Source organism: Macaca thibetana, chromosome 14, assembly GCF_024542745.1.
Source record: "Macaca thibetana thibetana isolate TM-01 chromosome 14, ASM2454274v1, whole genome shotgun sequence".
NCBI classification, from domain to species: domain Eukaryota; kingdom Metazoa; phylum Chordata; class Mammalia; order Primates; family Cercopithecidae; genus Macaca; species Macaca thibetana.
In genome coordinates this window covers 64918823-64943500 of record NC_065591.1, presented here as the reverse complement: position 1 = coordinate 64943500, position 24678 = coordinate 64918823, and the positions used below count along the sequence as shown (strand labels likewise).

The window sequence follows — 24678 nt, the reverse complement described above, 5'->3', positions numbered from 1 at the left end:
CCTAGGGACCCTGATGTTAGGCTCAAAGAGGCAGGGGCCTTAGACCTCCTTGTATCCCCCCATGCTTCCAGGCCTTGCCTACTTGCCCACCCAGCTCCATGCCCACCTTCACCAGAAGCTCGTAGCGTGGGATCCGCTGCACAGGCTTGATCATGAGGTCAGACAGCGCCTGCTTCTCCTTGTTCTCACGCATGCTTTGCTGAAACCCATGGATGGGCACCGTGTGAGGAATGACATGCCAGGGAGACTATGTCCAGGGACAGGTCCCCAGCAAGGCCCATCCAGCTCCCCCTGAGAGCAGAGGCTGGCCCACTGGCTGGGGCTATGATGCCCATGCTGGGAGCTCCTGGGACCCTCAAAGCTGGCCCAAAGTGAGGGTCACCTCCATCCCCCTGCCCTAGCCCACAGTACCTCTAGGAACTTGAGAAAGGCAGGCCTCGCCTCCTTGGCCACACGCACAGCATCCTTTGCATTGAGGAAGTTATCAATATAGGCGGAATAGATGTTTACTAGGACATCCTTGGAGAACTGTGGAGGAGGAGGCAGGTTGGGGACCCTCAAGGTATCCCTCACCCCACCTCACCCTGTCCTAGTTTTCACTGATTCATGAGTCGCCATCTTTTCCCTCCAACTAGAAATGATACAATCTCTAAGGGATCAGGCATGTGTCTTGTGGCTCTAAGTGTGGTCGTGTTTAGGCGTAAGTGCATGTGTACACATGGATATACGAGTGCGCATATTATCTGGGTGTGACTGTTCATGTATGCACATATGTAGACCTGAACGTATCATGTGAGCTCAGACCTGGTTCTCTCACTTCCAACTAGGCATTTCCATCCCTAGATCTCCAACCTCACGAAGTCCAGTCAGGCAGGTCTCCCTTTCCCTGTTCTCTGAGTGACACAGACTCATTCTAGTCATTTGGCCTTTGGTTATGCAGATCCCTGCCACCCGCCCCAGGAATGCCCTTCTTCATCCAAATCTCGCCCCGCCTCAGGGCTGTGCTCCAGTTCTGCCTCCTCTTGGAAGTACTCCTTTCCCTGACTAGAGCTCTGCCTGATACTCCAGTTGGCCTCTGGCTCCTCCTGATCTCCTAGGACAAGTTCTCCCTCTCCATGAAAAGTGCTCCCATTCCACCGACAGTAAAGCCCAGCTCAGGGCATACAGCTGGTGGCTAATACCTGCTTGATGCTGATGGCAGACTCAATATGGAGGTTATTGTTAAGAAGCCTTGTCTGGGAACCAGGACACCTGGGTTCCTGTCTCAACTGTACCGTGGATAAGCTACGTGACCACATTAGTGATGTTTGTGTACACCTCAGAGTCCTGTCTCTCTCTCTCTTTTTTTTTTTTTTTTTTTTGAGACAGAGTCTCACTCTGTCGCCTAGGCTGGAGTGTGCAATGGCACGATCTCAGCTCACTGCAACCTCCGCCTCCCAGGTTCAAACGATTCTCCTGCCTCGCCTCCGGAGTAGCCGGGATTACAGGCACGCGCCACCACTCCCGGCTAATTTTTGTATTTTTAGTAGAGATGGGGGTTTCACCATGTTGGTCAGGCTGGTCTCAAACTCCTGACCTCGTGATCCGCCCGCCTCGGCCTCCCAAAGTGCTGGGATTACAAGCGTGAGCCACTGCGCCCACCCAGAGTCCTGTCCCTCTAAGGTGCCAACTGCTCCTGCCTCTGGACAGAACAGGGCAGGGCGTGAAGCAGCAAAGGGAGGAAGACAGCCCGCACCAACCACCCCCACCCTGGAACATAGCATCCTGTGCTGACCCCTCCCTGGGGGTCCAGGGCTTTGCCGTAGTCCATGGTCAGCATCAAGGTCTAGGCAGGGGGCTGAGCTTACTGACACTGAGGGTGACGATGGGCTGGAGACATCAGCACTCAATCCAAGCTGGGACCCCATCACCCCTGTCTGGTCCCATCAGTTTCCTGGTCAGCAAGGACATTCTAAGATGGTTCAAGGCCCCATCCCACAGCATAGCAAATATACTGAAACATATATCCCACAGAAATAGATATAATTTTTCACTTGTAAAATTTCTGGAAGAATTTTTACAATTTTGCTTTTGAAATTATGTGGCTCTGAGAAACCATTTAGTTTGCATTTGGCTATGATTTATCAGTCATGGTGTATTCTTGGGAATTCTGGCAAAATAAAATGGAACTGGAAGTTTTTCAAATGTAATTAAATTCTTATAAATACTAAATTTAACAATGAATGAAAATGGCATGCTATGTTTTACAGGCATTTAATTAAATGCTGATTGGTTTTGCTTTTGATGTTCTTTTTGAATTCTGAAGTCAATACCTTTTCTAAGTTCTCACTCACTATTATGGGAGCTTGACAAGTGTACAGTGGAGATCTGGCCTGTGGTGAGGCAGTATGGGGTAGGGGAAGCCAGGGCACTGGAACCGGGCTTTCTGGAGTTGAGTCCTCCACCACTTCCTAACTGTAACTTTCATCAGGTTACCAATCTCTCCATGTCTCAGTCACCAACTTTAGAATCAGGGTAACCACTGCACTCTCCTACTAGGACTGTTGATAGATACAACACATTTAGATCAATGCCCAGCAGACAGGTATGCTATTATGATGAAAATATCTGATGGAGAAAAAGTCAAGACTCAGCCAGCATCAACATCCAGCCCAAGTCCAGGGTCAGGACCAGGACAGTTATTTTGGTTCCAGTAAAGATAGGGTGGAGGTCAGTACCAGCATCCATCTGAGGTCTGGGTCAGCGTCAGCACCAGCTTGGGGTCAGGATTAGAGTCACGTCAGTGCCAGCCGGGGGCAGGGTAGGGTCCAGGATCAGAGTCAGTGTCTGGCTGGGGTCGGAGTCCGTACCAGAGTCTGGCCAAGCTCTGGGGTAGGGGAGTGTCCAAGTTCAGTCCACCCAGGGGCTGGGGTAAGTGCCAATGTCTAGCCACGTTCTGTGGTCAGATCTGGGACCAGAGTCAGCATCCAGGTGGGGTGGGCGGGGATGGGGATCCATGGCCACACCCAGCCCCTTCCAGGAGGGCCTGTGCTTGTGGGAGCTGGCAGCAGCGGGGCCACTCACCGACTGGACGAGCAGGGCTCCCACCTTCTGCTGGGCATGCCAGGTGTGCACGCAGTGCCGAACCTGCTCCAGAAATTGCTCGTGGTGCTCCAGGAGCTCGGGGATCTGGTCGAAGATTTCGTCCACCAGTGCAGGGTCACAGAGCACAGAGTTCTCTGGCTGCTTCAGCGGCTGCATGTAGCCCTGAAGGACCCACAGGGTTGGTGCACACTCCCTCAGAGATGCCGCCCCACCCCACCTACACGCGGCCCCTGTGTGAGTGCACACAGAATCACCCGGGCCTGCAGCTCAACACCCTGCCTTCCACATCTTCCTCTTGAGACCAAGAGCTCCAGGAGGGAGATGGGAAGACCTAAGCTCATGCCCTCATTGCTGAGCCCAGGGCCTGGCACAAAATGGGAGCAAGGATGCTCAGGAGAGGTTTGTTTAATGTGTGAACAAATAGAGCTTGGAATGAGGAAAGCAAGATGGGGCTCCTAACTCGGCAAAGATTTACTGAGCACTTACTACATACCAGCCACTGCTCTAAGAATTGGGAGACAGCAGTGAATAAGAAAGACCACAATCTCTGTCCTGATAGAGCTTAGGATCTAGTCTGATGAAACACACAAAGTTTTGAAAAAAGATTTTTAAAAAATATCATATTTCATCAAATCTAAAAAATACTTTATTTTATTTTATGGCAAAGTCTTGCTCTGTCACCCAGCCTGGAGTGCAGTGGTGTGATCTCAACTCACTGCAACCTCCACCTCCCGGGTTCAAGTGATTCTCCTGCCTCAGCCTTCTGAGTAGCTGGGATTACAGGTGTGTGCCACCACACTCGGCTAATTTTTTATATTTTTCGTAGAGACAGGGTTTCACCCATGTTGGCCAGGCTGGTCTCGAACTCGTGACCTCAAGTGATCCACCTGCATCGGCCTCCCAAAGTGCTGGGATTACAGGCATGAGCTACTGCACCTGGCCATTATTTTATATTTAAGAAAAACTGGTTGCCAATTAAATTATGATATGCTACCAATTATAGAATGAACCTGATTTAGGGACATTCAAATGTGAAGACCACAAGTCTCAGAATGGGTGATGTGTGGAAATCTCGTAGTTAGTTAAAAGGCGGTAAATGTGGCCGGTCGCGGTGGCTCAAGCCTGTAATCCCAGCACTTTGGGAGACTGAGGCTGGGCAGATCACCTGAGCTCAGGAGTTTGCCACCAGCCTGGGCAACACAGTGAAACCCCGTCTCTACTAAAATACAATAAATTAGCTGGGCATAGCGGTGTGCGCCTGTAGTCCCAGCTACTTGGCAGGCTGAGGCAGGAGAATTGCTTGAACCTGGGAGGTGGAGGTTGCAGTGAGCTGAGATCGTGCCACTGCACTCCAGCTTGAACAGCTAAATAAATAAGGCGACAATGGTGTGAAGATAAAGCAGGAAGGATCATGGGAGATCACGAGACCACATGGGAAGTTACTGGAGGCTCTTAATGACACTCTCCAAACGCTTTTTTACAGATTTCAGATCTGCTGGCCAGTCTGTGACTAAAACTCCAGTTATTTTACGTCAAATCTACATGCAATGATGTTCCCCTAGCTTGAATGGCCCAGCTCACGGGCCGGTGCGCTTGTGGAGAGGTCGCCCTCTACTGGCCCTATGCTGTAACTGCAGGCTGAGGAAACAGGAGGGTGTTGTTTGAAAAAGCATATGTGATGTTGCAATAACATTTATATTAAACATTTTTAAAAATCTGGCTTGTTTTATAAAACAAGTTTGAGAAAGTAAAGCTCAACAGAATCCTCTCTCTTGGCTGGGGATTCTGAAAAGGCCAGGATGACGGTGAGGAGATAGGCAGGCAGTCTCCTACCCACAGGTGAGCCAGCTCCTGGGCTGGGTCAGGGCCTGCTGCTCCACAAGCAGCAGGAGCAGCAGCTAAACCGCTCACCTCAGGGTCCAGGCACCCACACAGAAGTGGGCACACAGCAGGAGGAAAGAACAAACAATGACTGAGAGCCCAATATGGAACCTGGCACAAGCCCCATTCACTCACCAATGCTCAGCCCGCCCAGCAAGCACTGGGCACCTCACTGCACAGACCCCCTGTGGGGCTGACATGTGAATGGTGGGAGGCAGGAAAGAAGCACAATAAATACATAAATTACTACACAGCACGCTGGAAGACAGTGAGTGCTACACAAAAGAGGAGTAGGATCAGGGTGCCAAGGGGAGGGGGGCTCGTCAGGGTGGTCAGGGAAAGGGGTGTTTGTTAGCTTCGAGTGTTAGAGTTGAAAATAGGCTCAGAGGGTGAGGGTGACGCTGAGGAAGGGGTATAGCCCTAGGACCTAGTTTCAAATCCTCCCTCCTTGTGGCTCCTAACTTCTATTTAACTTCTTCGTTCATTTTGAACACCTGGCCTGCAGGAACAACACTTATCAATTAGTGAGGGCAGTGATTGCTGGAAGTTAACACTGGGACTACAGAGTCCAGTCTCAATTTGAATACCACTGTGTTCCAGGCAGGGTAGACTAGTGGGTGACAGGGAGGACCCAGAGTCACAATGACAGGGTTTTAACCCAGGGTATGCCACTTCCTAAGTCTGTGACCTTGGACAAGCGGCTTTACTTCTCTGGGTCTCAGTTGCATCATCTGCAAAATGGTGTTTATAGTCAGATTTGTATGAATTAACTCACTGTTCTAAAGCATCCTGAACAGTGCCTGGCACATAGTGGGCACTCAGTAAATGTCAACTAATACCACTCACTAGATGGATGACCCTGGGCAAGTTTCTTAACCTCTCTGAGTCTTCATATGAAGAAGAATATAATACCTACCTCACAAAATTAATACAAAGATTAAATGCAACTTTCTACCATGCTTGCAGAGCCGCAGGCAGTATGCTAAATTATAAACATGTCTCTTTAATTACCTGCACTCAAGGCAGGTCTATTATTATCTCCTCTCTACAGATGAGGAAACTGAGGCAGAGACTGGTTACGTGACATGCTCCGGGTCACACAGCTGGCCAGGAGATGGAGCCAAGTTTGAATGCTGGTGGCTTGGCTCTAGAGTCATGCTCCCGTCCTGGAGTCAGACCTCAGTCCTCCTCCTACACTCCAGGGCTGCCTCCAGGGACGGTCCTCGGGTTCACGTGACACCCTCCTGTCCACCTTCACCTAGCTCACCCAACACTCTAGCTTCCTCCACCTACAGGTCCTGCACCCTTTCCCAAGTGCAGCCCTGGATGGGTCCAGGAGATGTGGTGGAGGCAGAAAGACACGCCCAGGCCCTGTCTGCTCCCAGCTCTCCACTGCTTCTGCCTCCTGCCTGTGAACAGACATGGGTGCCGTCATCACCTTTTGTTTTTTTGTTTTGTTTTGTTTTCTGAGACAGGGTCTCACTCTGTCACCCAGGCTGGAGTACAGTGGCACGATCTCGGCTCACTGCAACCTCCGCCTCCCGGGTTCAAGCTGTACTCCTGCCTCAGCCTCTGGAGGAGCTGGGATTACAGGTGCCTGCCACCATGCCTGGCTGATTTTTGTATTTCTAGTAGAGATGAGGTTTCACCAAGTTGGCCAGGCTGGTCTTGAACTCCTGACCTCAGGTGATCTGCTTGCCTCAGCCTCTCAAACTGCTGGGATTAGAGGTGTGAGCCTCCGCGCCCGGCTCACCTTTAAATCTTCTTGCTGGGAGATAGGTAGATTAGCTACATTTTGCAGGCAAACTTGAGGCTCAGAGAAGGTGAGGTGATTAGGCTAGTATCACCCAATGAGGACGCAAGTGACTTAAACCCTGGACTGTCTGACCCTAATGCCTCCAACTCTCACCTAGGGGATGGCAAAGGACCCCCTCAGGCCCCTGCCATGTCTACTCCTCCTGCCTGGCATTGTGGCTGCATCCCTCCCATGGCTTCCTTGCGTGCACAGTAAAGCCCAGCTCCATACCCAGCAGCCTTCCTTCCTGCAGCCACCCGGCTCTGGTTCCCTGCTGCTCTAGGTTCCTTCCAGCCTCCCGGCCTTTGTCCCTGATGGCTCCCTCTGCGGGGAGCCATCCCTCCAGGCTCTCTCTGCTGAAATTTACCCACCCTTCAGGTCTCAGCTAAATACCCCAACCCCAGGGAAGCCCTCCCTGACCCCCACACCAGGGCAGGCCCCCTTCTGTGTTCTCATCTCCCCATGCACTTTTTAAAAACAATAAACAAACACAATGTATTTTATGGTAAAATATATATAATACAAAATTTACCATTTTAAATGTACAGTTCAATGGTATTAAATACATTCATAATGTGTGACCATCCAGCTCCAAAACTCTTTCTATCCTGTAAAACTGCAACCCTGTACCCATTAAATAGTAACTCCCCATTCCCTCCTTTCTCAGCCTGGCACCCTTTCCCTGGCACCCACCATCCTACCTTCCATCTCTGTTCTGACTACCCCAGGAACCTCATACAAGTGGAATCAGACAGTGCTTGTCCTTTGAGACTGGTTTCTTTCACTTGGCATCATGTCCTCCAGGCTCATCCATGTTGTAGGATGTCAGAATTCCCCTCCTTTTAAGGCGTATTTCTGTTGTGTGTATGTACTCTGTGTGTGCACTTCTGCATCACCATGTGTCACTGTGCGTGATGTCTGGCTGATCACTGTCGGTCTCTGCTATAGCCCGTGAGCTCCAGGAGACAGGCCCGTACCACTAATGCCCCTGCACAGAGAACACTGCCTGGAGCGCAGAAGGGGCTCACCGTGGATTTGTGGAGTGAGTGAATGAATGAATGGTGAGTGAGTGAATGCTCTGGATGTTTCCATACCTTCATCCTTTGCTGTCACTCTGCCCAGCTAGCTTGGGCAAATTCATCCTCAACGGTGACTGCCAGGCCTCACTTCAGCTCAGGTCCACACTCATCCAGCCCCAGGCCATGTGTGCATCCAGGCTGTGGGCCGTCCCAGGTTCATGTCTGAGCCTGAACTCGCCACCTTGCTCCAGTTGTGCTTCTCCCCTGGGCCCCAGCTTTCCAAGGCCAGGAGCCCAGACATTATCTTGGGCTTCCCCACCTTGCCCCCCACACCCAACCAGTTACCATGCCTGGCCTGACCAGTTTACCTCCTGAGTGTCTGTCCCCAGCACTCCCTTCCTGTAACCTCTATCCTTGCCTAATGTCAATGGCCTTGACCTCTTCTGCCACCCACCTTCCCAGCTGTCAAGACAGATTTCACCAAGCATGAATCAAGCCACACACCTCCCCTGCTCAAAGCCCTTTGCTGATCATCCAGGGACCCTGGCAGAATCTACTCCCTCCAACTGGTGTTCTAGGCCCCCACACCGTGGCCTCCGCCGACTTCGACGGCATCGCTATAGGACCAGCGCCTTGTGCTCTGTGCTGGCCACGTGGACCTCCGAATGTGCCAGGCCTCACTTGGATTTGCAATGTGCCATTCCTGCTGCTGAGAAGACAGGTCTCAGTGGAAGCGAGCACCTCCTCCAGGAAACCTCCCTGACCCCAGGCTTAGCAGGTGCCCCTCGATGTTTCTAGAGTGCCCGTATGCCTGTATACTCCACTACGTCCTCAGCAGGATGGTGAGCTCCTGTGGCAGGGGCTGGGCTCTCTTATTCATCCCTGTGTCTCCTGCACCTGGAACAGGGCCTGCACACAGCAGGTGCTCAACACTAAACTCTAGTCAACTCCTACTTCCCAGTCAGAGAATACAATGGAGGGGGCACAACAGAGGGAGTTCACGGATCTAAGTTCAGGGTCAGCATTGCCAGGGGTACGTGGAAGAACAGTGGGGTAGGGACGCCTGCCCTGGGGTAGCCTGGCCCCTCTGCATTCTCTCCTGCCCAGGAGAAGGCTTCCTCCTTCTCTGGGATAGCCATGTTGGGGGTTCTCCATGGAAAGGCGATGGGTGCCAGGGACACGGCTCTCTGGCCTCAGTCCCTTGTCCATGAAAGGGGTTTGCTCACACCCATCTGACAGCCTCCTAGGCTCAGAAAGGCTGTTCTCAGGGGAGTGGGCCCCGAGCCCCACCTGCATCAGGGTACGCAGCGACTCCACATACGACTGCTCTGTGTCCAGCAGGGTCATGGCCACGTGCTTCCGCATGTCCTGTGGGGACAGGAGCAGAGGGTGAACAGGGGTCTTGTTGCCCCCAGACCCCATCACCTGTAGCCAGTGGTGCCCAGAGAACCCGTCCACACCCTCTCCCTGCCCTCCTGCCCCTTCCCTCCTGCCACCCAGGGCTCCCGGCTATTCCCCTGAGGTCCCCACAGGCCCTCCACTCTGCCAGTTGCTCAGCTGCTCCCCCTGCCCCCCACTTACACCTCAAACACGTGGCCTCATACAGTTAGGCCGTCACTCCTCTGCCGCTGCCCCATCCACCCACTTCTTGGCTCCTCTGCCGGGCTATTGAAAAAGGTTCTTTAAAAAAAATCAATAACCTTTCACATTTGCAAAGAACAATGACTCCAGGCCAGCACCCACTCCAGCTGCCAACTCTGAAGACCCCACTTTCAGGCTCAGCGCTATGGGGACATGCCCACCAGGCTGGGCTGCCCAGCATCCCTAAGAGTAGATACCATCACCCTGCTACAGAGGAAGACACTGTGGACCAGAGAGGGGAAGTCAGTGCTGAAAGTCACACAGCTGGGCAGTATCAGGGTTCAGCCAGTCTCAGATAAGGCTGGATCCCAATTCTGTCATTTAAAAATGTTAACTAAGCCCTCCTATGCGCTAGGCACTGTTCTAAGCATGACATATTATTCAATAATCCTGGCCACCCTGTGAGGTAGATGTTATTATTCTCTTCACGTTAAGGAGGGGAAAAAGGAAACCCAGACACCGATGCCTCCATCCTATGGATCTGATGACCTGAATTACTGAGTTCCCAAGGGGTCATACAGTCTCTGCACCCACACCCCCAGGCACACGGTGCTCATCCCTGTCTGGGGGGCCTTCTTTGCGTTCAGCCCCTGGGACTGAACTTACCTGCTGCTTCTCTCCACCAGTCCCTACACCTCTACCCCCACATCCCTATCTCCAGGAAGCCTTCCCAGATAGCACCAGCCCCATCAACTTCCCTTCTCTGGCAGAGACTCCACTCTAAGCCCTAGACCCCTACACTCCACTCCTGACCCCTCTAAGGCCCTAGAGTGATCCTGGGCAAGGCCCCTAACTCCTCTAGGCTCCAGATCACTCGGTTCTTCTCCTCTCTCCACTCCCCTCCTAAGTCTCGGCTTGGCCTGAGCACTTAGGACCCTACCTCGGGCTCCTGCCATCAAGGCCTGCTGGTTCGAGCAGGTGCTGTGCAGATGGCAAAGCCAGGGTGTCCATGTCTGTGGCATCCCTCCAGCCTTCACCTCTAGTCCCTCAGGGTAGGGACTCAACCAGTGGGGCTGTGCTGGTCACTGCTATGCCCAGGGCCCATGTCTTAGTGGACCTGAGCCCAGGCCTGTCCAGCTTGCTTGACCCAGCCACTGCTCCCCCTCTGCTTGTGGCACGCCCACTTCAGATCTCTTGCCCTCTGACCAGGGACTCAGGGGCAACACCTGTCCCCACAGTGTCCTATAATGAAGCACACTCAGAAAAGTGAGCTCCCATGCTAGGAACTCAGTGGTGGGGGTGTGAAGGACATCCCTTGGGGCAGGGAGGAAGGGGGGCTGGCTCTCCCCATCCTTACCAGCCCACCATTGCCAGCCCTGGGCTCTGACAGGTGGGAAGGCACCTCAGAGCCTCCGGAAACAGCAGACCAGAGCCTCAGAGGCTCTGGAGACAAGCAGACCATCTATCCTTGGTACTCCCGTGACCTCTAAAAAACCAGGGCAGCTTCCAGAAGGAGGCAGTGGGAGCAAGGCTCACTGTATGATGGAGAGCTTGGGAGAGTGTGGGGGGCCAGGAAGGCCTCCCGAGGACAGGCCCAGATGCTTAATCCTGCCCTACCCCACTCCAGGGACATCTCAGCACCCCACAGACATGGCCTTGCTTCAGCCTCACACTCAGCTCTGTGACACAGGTGTTCCCATTTCCACTGCACAGGTGAAGGACCACATCAGAGAGGTGACATGACTTGTCCAAGATCACACAGCCAGTGAGTGGCAAAGCAAGGACCAGAGTCTCTTCAGCCACCCCATGACTCTCAGGGCTCCAGTCCCTGGAGTTCTCGCCCAGACTAACTGGGCAGCCACAGGCCACAGGTCCCCAGCACTGCCCTTACTGGCTGTGTGACTGGGGTGTCACCTAACGGTGGCTGTGTGACTGTGGTGTCACCTAACGGCCCTGTTTTCACATTCTCTTCCATGAAATGGAGCAAATAACCCCTCTCTCCCATCATCATGAAGGCAAAGGCGGCAGTGAGTGGAGCAGCTCTGTCCGTCACCGTGAAGGCAAAGGCGGCAGTGAGTGGAGCAGCTCTGTCCACACACAGCAGGTCACCAGTGTCCACCCTTCCTCCACCTCAGTGAGACGGCATAGGGAGCTCCCTGACAGCAGGGCCAGGCCAGGTGCGGCCCTGGGCCTCTCAGCCACCCTCCCCCGCCCACACCACGGCCCCATCAGGCCCAGCGGGCACTACGATGGTCATGGTCAGGGAGGCTTGCCCTGAGAGGCAGGGCTGGCACTGGGCCTGATGCCAGGAGGCTGGGGTGACACGGGGAGGCTGACGCTGCAATGCCCGCCTCTCCCAGCCTCCTCCCTGCGGCAGAGCACAGTGGCCTGTCACTCAGCTGTCAGGTAAAGACACGGAAAACAAGGCCAGCTCCCTGTCACTGCGTGAGCAGCCCTCCACACGTGCCCAGACACGGGTGTAGTGTGCGGGGGTTGCGGGGGTGGACAGGGGAGGCAGGAGGCAGACAGCGCAGCTGTCAGCCTGAACAGCAGGCCCACCTGTTCTGGGCGGGACAGCCCTGCAGGCCCAGCCTTCCCACAGCGCCCCTCATCCCTCACCAGTCCCATCCCCAGACCTTTGCTACACCAGGCACTGTGGGCACTGGGGGATACAGCAGGAAGCCAGAGGGGGCCACTCCTGGGATGACGGGGGCATCACAACCCAAAGACTAAAACCCTGATGGGCACAGTGTGAAGACAGACACGCACACAGAGACGCCATAAAGGCAAGCCGCCCCACACAGAAATAAAAAACACAGCCAGGTCACGCAGCTGAGAACCAGGCCCGCCAGCCCAGAGACTTGAGGTTGTGGAGAGACACAACACAGCACGGGGAGGGGACAGAACTATAGCCCCCAGTGGGGCCGGGAGCATGGCACAGAGTCCAGGCCCAGAGATACACAAAGACCGGGAAATAGCCCCAAGATGCCTCCCCTCCCCTGGAGGGGTAGGCACACCTAGCGAGAAGGGGAACGCTGCTGTTCCCACCGCAGCATGACTCCTCCAAGGACCAGCAGGCCCAGCGGCAGGGGGAGGATGGCAGTGGGGGAGCAAAACTGACTCTACCTTCCAGCACACAGATACACCAGGGCCACCTCAAGCCTAAGAGGAGGGCTGGGAAAACCTCTCCTTCCTGAGCCTGTGGAACCAGGATACCACTGGCGACAGCCTCGGCTTCTATAGGCACCCATTCTGCAAGCCGAGTGCCACCAGGCCTTGACCCTCAGCACCCTGCCAGCCACACCACCACCTGCCAGGGTTCCTCACCCTCAATCTCCCGGTCTCCATCTCCGGTCACAGAGAGCCCCTGCGCCCCATGCCTCCCCTCCTCCCACCGTCTCCTGGGTTGGCTCCTGGGTCGGCTGAGTTCTAGGCCGTGGCCCAGGTCCCTGGCTGCCCCTTCCCCTGCCCGTACCTGGGCCTCCCCAGGACCCTCGGCGTCAGTGCTGCTGCCCCCGGTGGGCTCCCCGGAGGCGGCGGCTGGGCCCAGATCGCGCATGTCTTCCAGCGCGATGGTGAACTGGGCCAGGGTCTTCACCATCTGCAGCATGCGGCCGGCCCGCCGCAGGGGCGGGGGCGCCGGGGTGGCGGTGGGGGCGGGGGCGGGGGCGGGGGTCGGCGCAGAGTCGGGGGCCCCTTCCCACTCTCGCTCCCTAGGGCCTCAGCCCGGCCGCGGCGGCAGTTGCAGTGGCGGTCGCAGTGGTCAGTTCCAGCGCCGATCTGAGCGCGGCTGCCGGGCCGGCGGCGGCGCTGTTGCCTCCTCCGCGCTGGGAGTGCGCCCGGCGAGCCAGGCGCGCGCGGCGCAGCTGTGGGGAGGAGGGTTCCCGCCCTCTCCGCGCCGCCCCATCTACCCCAGCACGCTCTGGGCTGCCCTCGCACCCGCCCCTTCCCCCACGCAGCGGCGTCCGCTCACGGACCCATCCCCCGCCCCAGGACACAAGTCGGCGCACAGCCGTGGACAATGCGGCGACATGTACTTTCCGTCCACACCTGTACCCAGCGCGGGCACACGCTGAACGCAGCTTCCCACCGAGGAGCCACGGAGCACGGGACACACACAGGGGCACGAACACACCTACAGGGAACAGGCCACGCTCATGGAAACCTGCCTCAGGCCTGGACCCGTATGCACAAGGGGGTCAGGCCAAGTGCACCCACATCAACACAGTCCCTTACAGACCTTAACCTTGACACACACGAACATGATCCATCCTTGCGCCCAGACAAGTGCTTTTGTGTTTACATAACTATTGTCAGGCAGAAACAGGCACATGTGTTCAGGCTTGGACATTTAGAGATGTGCACACATACACATCCCTGGTCTTCCACCCCAGGGAGGAGCTCTTGGGCCTGAAGGAGGGCAGTTATCACTCAAAGGACCCACCTTGAATCATCCCTACCCCTGCCCCGACCCAGCTTGGCCTGTGTCCTGTACCTGGGACCATCTTGGAGGATTCCAGTCCTGTCCCTATCCAACCCCCCCACCCCTAGACTGTGCTCCCATCCCTAGACTGTGCACCCCTAGACTGTCTCCAAGCAGGATCCTCACAAGCTGCTGCTTCAAAGCCCAGAGTGACGGCAGAACCTATCCCAGACTCAATTTGGACTGAGGGGTGGCGGTGAGCAACCTGCTTTTGCACCAGCTCCCACCCGGCAAGATGTGGGGGCTCTGAAGCACCCTGCAGCTGTGCCTGAGCCCTGGCCGACTTCATGCCTTTTAGTGTACTGCACGGTCCCACGCTCACCAAGCCCCCAGCTGACTCCCTCTCCCAAACCTGGTTTCCCCTGAGTTTCCTGCACAGTAGACATCCTGACCCCATCGATCAAGCCAGGCCCATCTGTCCCCACGTCTCATCTCCTTGCTCAATGTGCTCCAGCCACTTCTGTTTTAACTTCCAGAAATTGACCATGCTCTCTCCTGCCTCAGGGTCTTAGCCCATGCCTTTTCCCTCTCCTCGTAATGCTTTTTTCTTTTCCTTTAAGACCAGCTTCAGGCGGGCGCGGTGGCTCACACCTGTAATCCCAGCACTTTGGGAGGTTGAGAAGGGCACATCACCTGAGGTTGGGAGTTCGAGACCAGCCTGACCAATATGGAGAAACCCCATTTCTATTTTTAAAAAAATTACAAAATTAGCCAGGTGTGGTGGCGCATGCCTGTAATCCCAGCTACTCGGGAGGCTGAGGCAGGAGAATAGCTTGAACCCGGGAGGCAGAGGTTGAGATGAGCTGAGGTTGCAGTGAACTGAGGTCGCGACATTGCACTCCAGCCTAGGCAACAAGAGCGAAACGCCATCTCAAAAAGAAAAAAGACCAGTTTTAGTGCAAATGCCACCTCCTCAGGGAAGTCCAGGGAAGCCCTCCCTGATCCTCAGATTAGGTCATGTGCATCTAATTTCTGCTCTTAAAGGCTCTCATTTTTCCTTACCTTAACCATGTATTGCAGTTCGTAAATATACATTTAAGCAATTACTAGATTGAGGCCCGTCTCCTCCCAGGAGACTATAGGCTTCCTGAGGGCAGCGTCCTTGTCCCTTTTATAAGCCAGGGCACTGTGCACACAGTACAGGCTGGCTTACTAAGCCCCCAGTAGCTCTTCCTCCTCCCTTCTCCCCACATGCCCAGCAGTTACTGACTGAGAGGCACACCAGCCTGAACAGCTCTCTGCCTCTTACCCTCCCAGCTGGATGGATTGTGGGCTTCTCTGCGGATGGAGCCTGCTCCTCCTTTTCCTCCTCCCGGGGCTGGGCATGCAGGGGGTCTGGAACAGCCAGACCAATTGACTGAATGGTGGCTTGAAAGGGAGGATAGACAGGCCTATGATCCAGTCCAGACATCCAGGTCCCACAGCACACGCAGAGTGGTGGTTTGAAGGCCCCATCCCTGGCTCATTGCTTGGTCACTGAGGATTCCTAACCCACATCTGGCTTTCTCTCAGGGCACCTCGTCCCCGATCTGACCCTCTCAAGCTACACGACCCTGGGCATCAGCTTCCTCTGAGTGGCTGAGAGGCAGTGTGTGGTTCAGAATTCAGAGAGGTGCATCCATTCCCTCACTAGCTTCAGTGGGATGGGCCCTGAAGAGATCAGTCCACCCTTGTTGGCCTCCAGGGGCTACCAGACAACACAGGGCTTTTCTCATAGGGCTCAGCAGAGGGAGTCACTGCTACTTGAGGGGAAGGTTTTCAGGGAGGGCTTCCTGAAGGAGGCATGGTATGAACAAGGTCCTGAGGTCAAGAGATCCACAGGCATATGGGTGCCCAGAAGGCAGAGTTCACTGACAGGCCCTATCCCCAAGAAGGGGGCGGGACTTGGTGCCAAAGCACTGCTTGCTGCTGCTGCTTCATTAAGGATGGCTAATTAGATCCAAGCCTGTTGTCTTGGCAATGGAGTGGGGCTGGTGGGTCGGGGAGATGAAAGGAAGCAAAGAGAAGGAACAGGAGCACATGGGTCGGTCGCTGAGGCAGGGTTTCCGGGGAGGGCCCCATAACAGCACAGGCATCAGAGCCCTTCAGGATGAGGTCAGCTGGGGTGGGGGCTGAGAGCACCAGGCGGGCCACAGTACCCCTATGCTGGTTGGTTCTGCTGTTGTTCCTCTAAGCTCCTGTTCTGAGTGCTGATTTTATTTTCCTTTGGGGTATGTGCAGTTGTATAGAATGAGTATGGCTCAGAAGAGTTTCTGTAAGTGTACAAAGTGCTTGGTGAAGGCCTACCCAGCCCTCCTCTCCATACCCCACACCCCACCATAAACACCTCTTCTCCCATGAAAGAGCCACACTCTCACCTGCTTCTTAGTCAGGGAAGGCAAGACAAAGAGGGGAAAAAGGGCTCTGCTCTACAAGAGTACCACCCCACTCCAGGAGAGGCAGGCTGGGGGTCCCAGCTCTGTGGGACCACCTTTCTACAGCCTTGGGGAGCACCTAACCCTCCCTACTTCTGCCCAATCTGCTGACAACTTCCCCATCTCTGAGGGAATCCCAATACCCTGACTACCCGCCTCTGGACACACCACCCCGTCTGAGCCCACCCACACCTCCTGCATCTGGGCACTGTCCAGCTGGGGGCCACCTGGTCCTCCAGCTGGTGCTGGACCAAATGGGACCAATGATGAGAAAGGCTAGACGTAGGGATGAACAAACAAATGGACAGTTAACCAGTAATGACTGAATAAACGAAAGGATGAAGGGATGGAATCATGATAAGATGAATAAATAATAAATTAATGGATGAACAGATCAATGACAGTCATGAATACATGAATGAATGCACAGATACATGGCTTAATGGATGAGTAATCAATTGTATTTTTATTTTATTCATTAGTTGATTAGTTCAATAAATACTTATAGAGAACCTACTAGATGCCAAGCACTGTGCTGGGAATTTAAAGGTAAGGAAAGAGGTCTGTGCCCTACTGGGCACCACAGTCTACACAGGAAGACAGGAACTGAGAAAGAAATGGCAAACATGATGCAGGTGGTGAAGGAGAAATGCCGGTTATGGGACAGCAGGCCTCATCAGGCTCCTGGGGGTGGAGGCACAACCCTATTAAATCTTTGTCAAGAGAGTGCCTGGGCCCCAGAGCTGCCCAAACTGGAACACTGGGAACCCCATAATCTCAGAATTGCCACACCACTAATGCTGTTTGGACAATTCTCAGGGGCCAGGCACCCCACCATCGCTTTACACATCCTGGCTCCTTTAATCCCCATAGCAGCCTCACATCAATAACTCTATTATTATTACTCTCCCTTCTTACAAACTAGGAAACTGAGGCTCAGAGAAGTCGCCTGGCTGGTAACAGGTAGAACCCAGTTCTACCAGCCACCTCTAGGGCCCAGGCTCCTAAACTCCATCCTCTCCCCAGTGGGGAGAGCCCCACTCCACCTCCCCTGGCCTGGTGCATACAGCTGGGCTCCCCCCACCCCCACCTCCCTGGTGCGGTGGTTGCCTTTCTTCAGCCTCCTTTGTTACAAGATAGTGACTATGAACAGATTCTCCTGAAGGTTTAGGTGGTAAACAAAATGCCATCCACAGGCAATGCTAGAGTCAAAGAAGATCCTCTTCCCTGGGAACTCGGCCCTGGCGAATGGCCCAGACAGACTGTCTGATGCTCCTGACCCCACCAAAGTCCACAAGCATAGGGTTGGTACGGGATGTTCCCAACCTAATGGGCTATCCATTTCCCTGACAGCCGCTGCCTTCCTCAGGTGCTTAGTTCATCAAGGAGATGAAAGTTCCAAAAGAGGGACTTTTTGGTGTAGAGAGATTAAGAGCTCTCTAGAGCCAGAGAGCTCAAGCCCAAATCCTGGCTCGGCCACTTACTGGGGAAGTGACCTTGGGCAAGACACTTCACTTCTTGGGGCCTCAGTCTCTCCATCTGTTCCTGTTTGAGGACTCTGTCTTCTTCTTCCCATCCTCCTACCTTCTCTCCTCTCCTCCCTTCCCCTGCCTCCCCCTGGTCAGGTCCTGTTCCCTAGAGACCCTCCCTTCTGGAAGGAGGAGCCTCTCAAGGCTCCACAGAGTTCCCAGGCCTCCCAGGCAGCTAGAAGGGAAGTGTCCAAGCCACAGGGCTCCCTGGGGACTGGCTGCTCAGGGTGGGCTCCATAATTCTGGGGAATGTGCTTTGGGAATGGGAAGGAGAGCTCCTTAGAGCCTCAGGATCTTCCTGCTATGGGGACACTGCCCTGCTTAGGTGGGTCTGTGTATGCAGCTAGGGTGGGATTACGAGTGACATGACCTGTGTCCTCTCTGTGCGGACTCCTCTGTGTGTCTGTGTGCACTCCTGTTGGGGTCTTCTGTGGACATGTGACTGCACAACTGGTGAGCGTGATGGTCCATAGGGTTCAATAGCAGAGACAGAAAGTGAAGGGGTCACTTCAATAATAATAAAAAATAGCTGGACGTGGTAGTTCATGCCTGTAATCCCAGCACTTTGGGAGGCTGAAGCAGGAGAATCACTTGATCCCAGGAGTTCGAGACCAGCCTGGACAACACAGGGAGCCTAATCTTTACAAAAAATACAAAAAATAGCCAGACCTGGTGGCACACACCTGTGGTCCCAGCTACACGGGAGGCTGAAATAGGAGGATCACTTGAGCCCTGGGATGCTAAGGCTGCAATGAGCTGTTTTCCTCATCATCATCTCCGGTGGGTGTGGTAGATTGTATATTTTGAAGATAGCTATCATCTCATATGCTTTTTTTTTCCTTGAGAAAGGGTCTCACTCTGTCACCCAGGCTGGAGTGTAGTGGTGTGACAGCTCACTGCAACCTCAAACTCCTGGGCTCAAGCGATCCTCCTGCCTCGGCATCCTAAGTGGTGGGGGTACAGGCACCACCATGCCCAGCTAATTTAAAAAGATTTTTTAGATTAAGTCTTGCTATGTTACCCAACCTAGTCTCGCACTCCTGGGCTCAAGCAATCTTCCTGCCTCGGCCTCCCAAAGTGCTAGGATTATAGGCATGAGCCACTGCGCCTGGCTCACATGCTCTTCTTACAATGTGGTATTGACTCTTCCCACAGAGTGAGGTGGTCCAGGTCCCCTCCCTTTGAAGCTGGGTAGAGCTTTGTGACTGCCTTGACCACAGAGCACAGCAGAAATGATACTATGTGACATCCAAAGCTAGGTCATAAAAATGCCATGTGCTTCCATCTTGCTCTCTTGGCTTACTCATTCTTGAAACACAGCCTCCACGTTGTGGGGAAGCCCAGACCACATGCAGGGGCCATGTGTAGGTATGCCAGCTGACAGGCCAGATGAGATCCAGCCAAATGCCAGCATTCATCACCAATCTGTGAGTGAGGATGACTTCAATTCCAGCCCAGCACTATCTGACCACACTGCATGACCCTCAGTGAGAAGTGCCTAGCTGAGGAAACTGAGGATCAGGGAGGTGGAAGAGCCACAGTCACACAGGCAGTGAGTGGAAGAGATGGACTGTGAACCCAGAGTCCTTCATATGCTGACAGGAGAAATAAGGAAGGGGATGATTTCTGCACAGGCTAGATTTCATCTATTGCCCCAGAGGGGTCGAGTTGGGACTCCAACCTCACCACTCCTTCCAGAAACTGTCCCCGCTGGCTGATAGGAGGATGGAGGTGGTAGCCTTCACTCCTTATGCTAGGACTCAGGCCCGACTTCTAGCTGCTGAACCTTGCTAGTGCACTCTTAGCCCAGAAGGGACCCCCCTACCCACTGCGCTCCCAGCCCCTTCCTAGGCCTCTGGGAATGAGGCGTGCTCGCTGTATCCTTGGTGGGAGCTCATGTCTACAGCTGGCTAATGTTTAGTGAGGTGCTGTTTCTCATGTATTATCTCATTTAGTCCTCACACCAGTCCTCTGAGTTACGTATTCCTGTTATGGCCATTTTACAGATGAGGAAACAAAGGCTCCAGGAAGCGAAGCAACTTGCCTGAGGTTATGAAGTCAGGATGTGGCAAAGCTGGGATTTGACCCCAAGTAACTGACATATCAGAGAAGCTGAGTGACCCCACCAGGGTCACAGAGCGCATTAACAAGGAGTCAAGCCAAGTCCAGAGCACCTTGAATAAGGAAGTGGGAGGCTGTATTCTCTTCCATGGATGGCTGGGAGTTAGATGGAAATAGGACGGTCTCAATGTCTGCTCCCTGCTTTCCACAACCAGAAGATCCATAAAAGCAGAGTCTAGGTCTCTTGACATACAGTAGGGGCACAATACTTATCTATTGACTGTCTTGCTTTGCAACTTTAGCCATATTCCTCTCCACTCTGGGATTCAGTTTCTTCTTCTGGGCAAAAATGGGGGAGGAGGGAAGGTGCAGATGGATTCTGAATTCCCCACCAGGCTTCCTGGCAGAGGTGGTGGGGCTGAGGTCATGCTCAGAGGTGGAGGATGGACAGCTTGACCCTCCTCCCTGATTTCAGGCTTCAGGATTAAGCCTATAGCTCCAGTGAGGAAGCTGAAGACCCAAGAACTGCACTTCCACCAGAGGCCCACAGGTGGCAGCAGAGGCCAACATGGCAGGGGCTGTGGTGCATGTGGTTTGAATTTAACTCGTTTTTATTTTTGTTTTTTCTTTTTTTAATGTGGGTTTTTTTTCCCCTTCTTTCTTCTCTGAGATCCGCCTCTCTCCCTCCCAATTTCAAGAAGATACAGCTGGACCTTCCAGGCTGGGAAGGAAAAGTTTCTTAACATCATGGATAATATCGGGAAGCAAGAGGTGGGGCTTGAGGGGTAGATGGATAGACAGACCCCCAACATATGTGAAAAACATCTTAGAAGCTCAGAAGCTCTAAATGCAATCATCCTCTCAGCCCAAGAGGCTGGGACTGTCACCCCCATTTTACAGGCAGAGAAACCAGAACCCAGATCTTCTGGGTCCCACATCTGAGTGTGAAGGAGGGGGAGGTTGCCCTACCCTTGGCAGTCGAGGAGGACCCCACTGGGAATCCCATGAGGCCTTAGGGTAGGTAGGACTTACCTACCTTGCCTATCTGGCCACTCCTGCTTTAGGGCTCCCAGGAAATGCACCCACCTTCCCCTATGCACACTTCTGCCTACGTACTGACCTGGCCTGTGGTCACAGCCCTGGCTTAAAACCTGTGAATGAGATGACCTCCAGGGGCCTTCCTCTCCCTGCTCTAAAAGTTATTTCATTCAAAATGTCTAAACGTGGCTCAGCACTGGACCAGTGCTCAGGGAATCAGGCCCGTGTGGCCCAGCACCACCACCGTTCAGCCTCTGATTCCTGACCTGCACAGAGCCCTGGAAAGCAGGGCTCCCTTCCCTCTCCTCCACCCAGTTCCCCAGCCTGCAGGGAGGCTGGGATCGTGGGAACGGAAGTTATCCAGGGTCTGTTTCCAGCCCCTCTTGTTCCCTCCCTCCCTCAGACCCAGGAGCAGGGAGAAGGGCTGCAGTCGTGTGTTGTCGGTGGGATGGGGTGTCCTGCCTCTGGCGCAGAAGATGACTCACTGGGCTGTGGGCCAGGCACCCTGGGAAAGGCCAGGCCAGGCCAGCCTCAGCCGGAGCCCCAAGGAGCTGAGGCAGGAAGGAGGGGGCCAGGGCCTGCCTCAGCTGAAGATAAATCCTGGGAGCTCTTGAAGCCCCACAGCCAAAAGAGGCTGTCTTCCCCACTTACCACAGTGCCACCAGAGACCTAGGGAAGCCTGAGGTGCAATCAGCCCCCAGTAGCCTACACATGTGACCTCCCAGCCTCTCCTCTAGCCAGGCTGGTCTCTTCACCACTGTCCACCCCCAGCCTCCTCCCCACTTCTCCACCTTTGTGTAGACTGCTCCTCTGCCTGGGCTGCCCTCCTTGCTCTTGGTCCTGTTTAAACACCATCTAACTTTTACGCTCTGCCTCTTCCCGGAAGTTAATCTTTTAAGTCCTCCACCCTCCATGACCTATCCCTGCTATAGACCAAGGGCACTGATCAAACTGCCTGGTGCTAATTCCCCAATCAGCAGCCTCCTTTTTGGCATATTGAAAGACCTACTATGTGCCAGACTTGCACTCAGGCAAGCTGCCCAGGTACTAAGGGACATATAACAAAGTCTGTGAGCTCCAAAATGGAGGGCGCACTTCTGCCTTGTTCCAGTAGCTTCCATGCCTACAACAGAGGCTGGCCCACAGTAAGTACTCAGTTCACATTTGTGAATTTGTGGATGAATGAAAGCAAGTATCAGTGTAATGACTGTGCACTGATTAGTTTAGAATATCCATGTTCAATCCTCTCTTGAAGGAGGGAGGCAGAGAAGGGACCATTTCTATGCATTTGATATATGGGCACTGAGGCTCAAAGAGGAAACGTCTCATGATCCCCAGGGTGGCAGACAGTCAGCTGAGCTAGAATCAGACCAGAGACCAGGCCTCTGGAGCTCTTCCACTGTAGCTTGTCCAGATAGGCCCAACCAGCTGGGTTGCACTGTGGCCCCTACCTCCTCTACTCCCACCCTGTTCCAGGACCCAGGTGACATTCTGGGGGGAGAGTAAGTTCCACCCATCAGTCAGTCACTCCAGCCCTGACCCTGGGGACCCTGGCATAACCCAGAACCAAGGGAAGCCCCCTCCCATCACACCAGGCAAGCATAGGGTGGTCAGGATGCCCAGGGGCGGTGATCATGCCCCTTCAACGATCCCTCCATCCTAGCCTCCGGAAGAAGGTGGTCTCTGCCTCTGGCTGACCAACAGCAGCTTGGGCTTTTAGGCCTCACTGAATTTATCCACCAATGTGACCAGCCCTAATGCCTGGACAGCCATAGTCACACGTGTGTGTGTGTGTATGCGCGCACGCATGTGCAGTGATTAAGATTCACAGCTCAAGGTCAGCCTAAGCCAAACCCAGGGCATACTCTCCTGAGGCCCAGGACAAGGCCACCACTGCCAGGAAGTTTTTCTGGTAGCACAGACCTGCCCACTCCCCTTCCTCTGAACTTCTGGAGTTTTGGCCTTCAAAACTCAGGGTCTTTCTAGTCTTGTCATGATTATTGGCAATAAGTGGCACCTCCCAGTACCTCAGAGTTTACAAAACACTTCCAGGGCCTAATTTCATGAGCTCTTCTGTGGGTAGAGCAAGGCTCAGTGAGAAGCCATGCGTGCTCGGGTTCTCAAGACAAAGGTTGGTGGGGCCGGGGCTCAAATCTCAGTGCTGGCACTGATCTGCTGTGGGAATGTGAGCAAGTTACACAACCTGGCTGGGCCTGAGGACAGGAAGAGAGCAAAAGCATAAACCAGGAGGAGAAGATCTCCTGAGGGATTCTTCTGTGCTGCTTACTAAGTGCTCTGCAGGTATTATTTTAACCTCACAATAAGCCTCCTGGGTAGGCCCTATTATTACCCTGTTATACAGAAGATGATGATGAGGCATAGTTAAGTACCTTGCTCATAAGTTAAGTACCTTGCTCAAGGTCTCTCAAGCGGATGGGATTCCCGCCCCCAGGGACCCCAGAAAGAAGAGGTGTGGGGTTATCTAGGAACCAGGAGAGAGGAGCACCTTCTAGCCTAATAGAGTGACTCCGGGAGCGGCCCAGGCTCCCAGCATGAGGAGGACGCCCACTCGACCTTTTCCACAGCAGGGAAAACTGGTGGCAACCTCAAAGTCCAACCACAGGAAGGCCCAGAGATTCATGCACTTACTGAAATCTTTGAAATGCTATGGAGAAGTGTTCGGGTGTAACATCAAATGAAAGAAGCAAGAAGCACACATTCTGCACCAGCTCAATGTTATTTAAAATACACACACACACACACACACACACACACACACACACCTACACACGGAGAAAATATAGCAGAACATTAACATTAACCGTGGGTAGGGGCCCTGGACAAAGGTGGGTAGAGGGGTAGAGCCAAAGACCACTCTCCACTGATGGCTTCCTGACCTCCAGGAAGACCACATCGGTGCCTCAGTTTCCCCATCTATAAAGTAGAGAACATAGAGGGTTTACTTCTCACAGTGCCCGGAACAAAGCATGAGTTCAACAAATATTGGCTGTTTTGAATAACCAGAATCTTGGAGGGCAGGTCCCCTCAGGGGTCAGCAGTTGGCTGAAGCACCTCCTCCCACAGCAGGCCTCCCTGGCAGCCCTTGCTGGCATATCTGCAGGGCTTATCTCCCTGGCAGCCCTTGCTGGCATATCTCCCATGGTGCCATGGTAGCTCCTTCCACTATGGGCATGTCTGCTTGAGAGAAAGCCAAGCTGGACTGGACCCCTCAGTCTCTGGGTGGCCTTAGAATTGGACAGCAGTGACCTCAGGAAGAATTTTCCTCCATCTCCCATTCAAAAATCCTTTGGGCTCTGATGCTTCTGTAGGGTGATTCTCCAGGTGAGGGTTGGGAGAGGTTTTCCGGGTGGCTCTCTTGTCCCCAGCCCAGGTGACCACCTCTATCCCTCTCTCTCTCTGGGACAACAGAGTAGCATTTGTTGGCAGCACTTTGTGCCTTTTCCATTTTCTCCTTTGGAAAACAAATGAGAAGCCAGCTGAGTCTGACCTCCTCCCCACCGCCCCCCCACAACCCTCCAGGCCCCCAGGGGCAGGAGACCCTCTCTGCCTCCTCCCTGGACAACAGGCCTGGTGGAGAACCCCAGAGGAGGGGCCCTGTGAGCTGGCTGTTGCCATGGCAATGGCAGCCCTGGAATTTGACGGCTGGGGCCCAGGAGTGGGGGTGGGGAGCTAGTATAGGCTATGCTAGGGGCAAGGAGGAGGGTCCAGGGGCCCAGGAAAGCTAAGAAGAGCAACGCAGGGCAGGGGTCCAGGGTCCCCTCCATGGCCTCAG

The 24678-nt window shown here is 54.1% G+C and overlaps 2 protein-coding genes across 2 annotated transcripts in view; both read right to left on the bottom strand.

The window, feature by feature from the left end:
• The window catches only part of PLEKHB1 (pleckstrin homology domain containing B1), a 367567-nt gene that overhangs the window by 318717 nt on the left and 24172 nt on the right, over nt 1–24678 (bottom strand). The gene's annotated exons all lie outside the window — the stretch shown is intronic.
• ARHGEF17 (Rho guanine nucleotide exchange factor 17) overlaps nt 1–24678 on the bottom strand; it is a 61259-nt gene that overhangs the window by 13105 nt on the left and 23476 nt on the right. The window contains exons 2-5 of the mRNA XM_050756046.1: nt 9070–9147; nt 3064–3246; nt 412–528; nt 107–199 (exon numbers count right to left, since the gene is read on the bottom strand). Coding sequence (XP_050612003.1) covers nt 107–199; nt 412–528; nt 3064–3246; nt 9070–9147 — 471 coding nt within the window. The remainder of the gene's footprint in view (nt 1–106; nt 200–411; nt 529–3063; nt 3247–9069; nt 9148–24678) is intronic.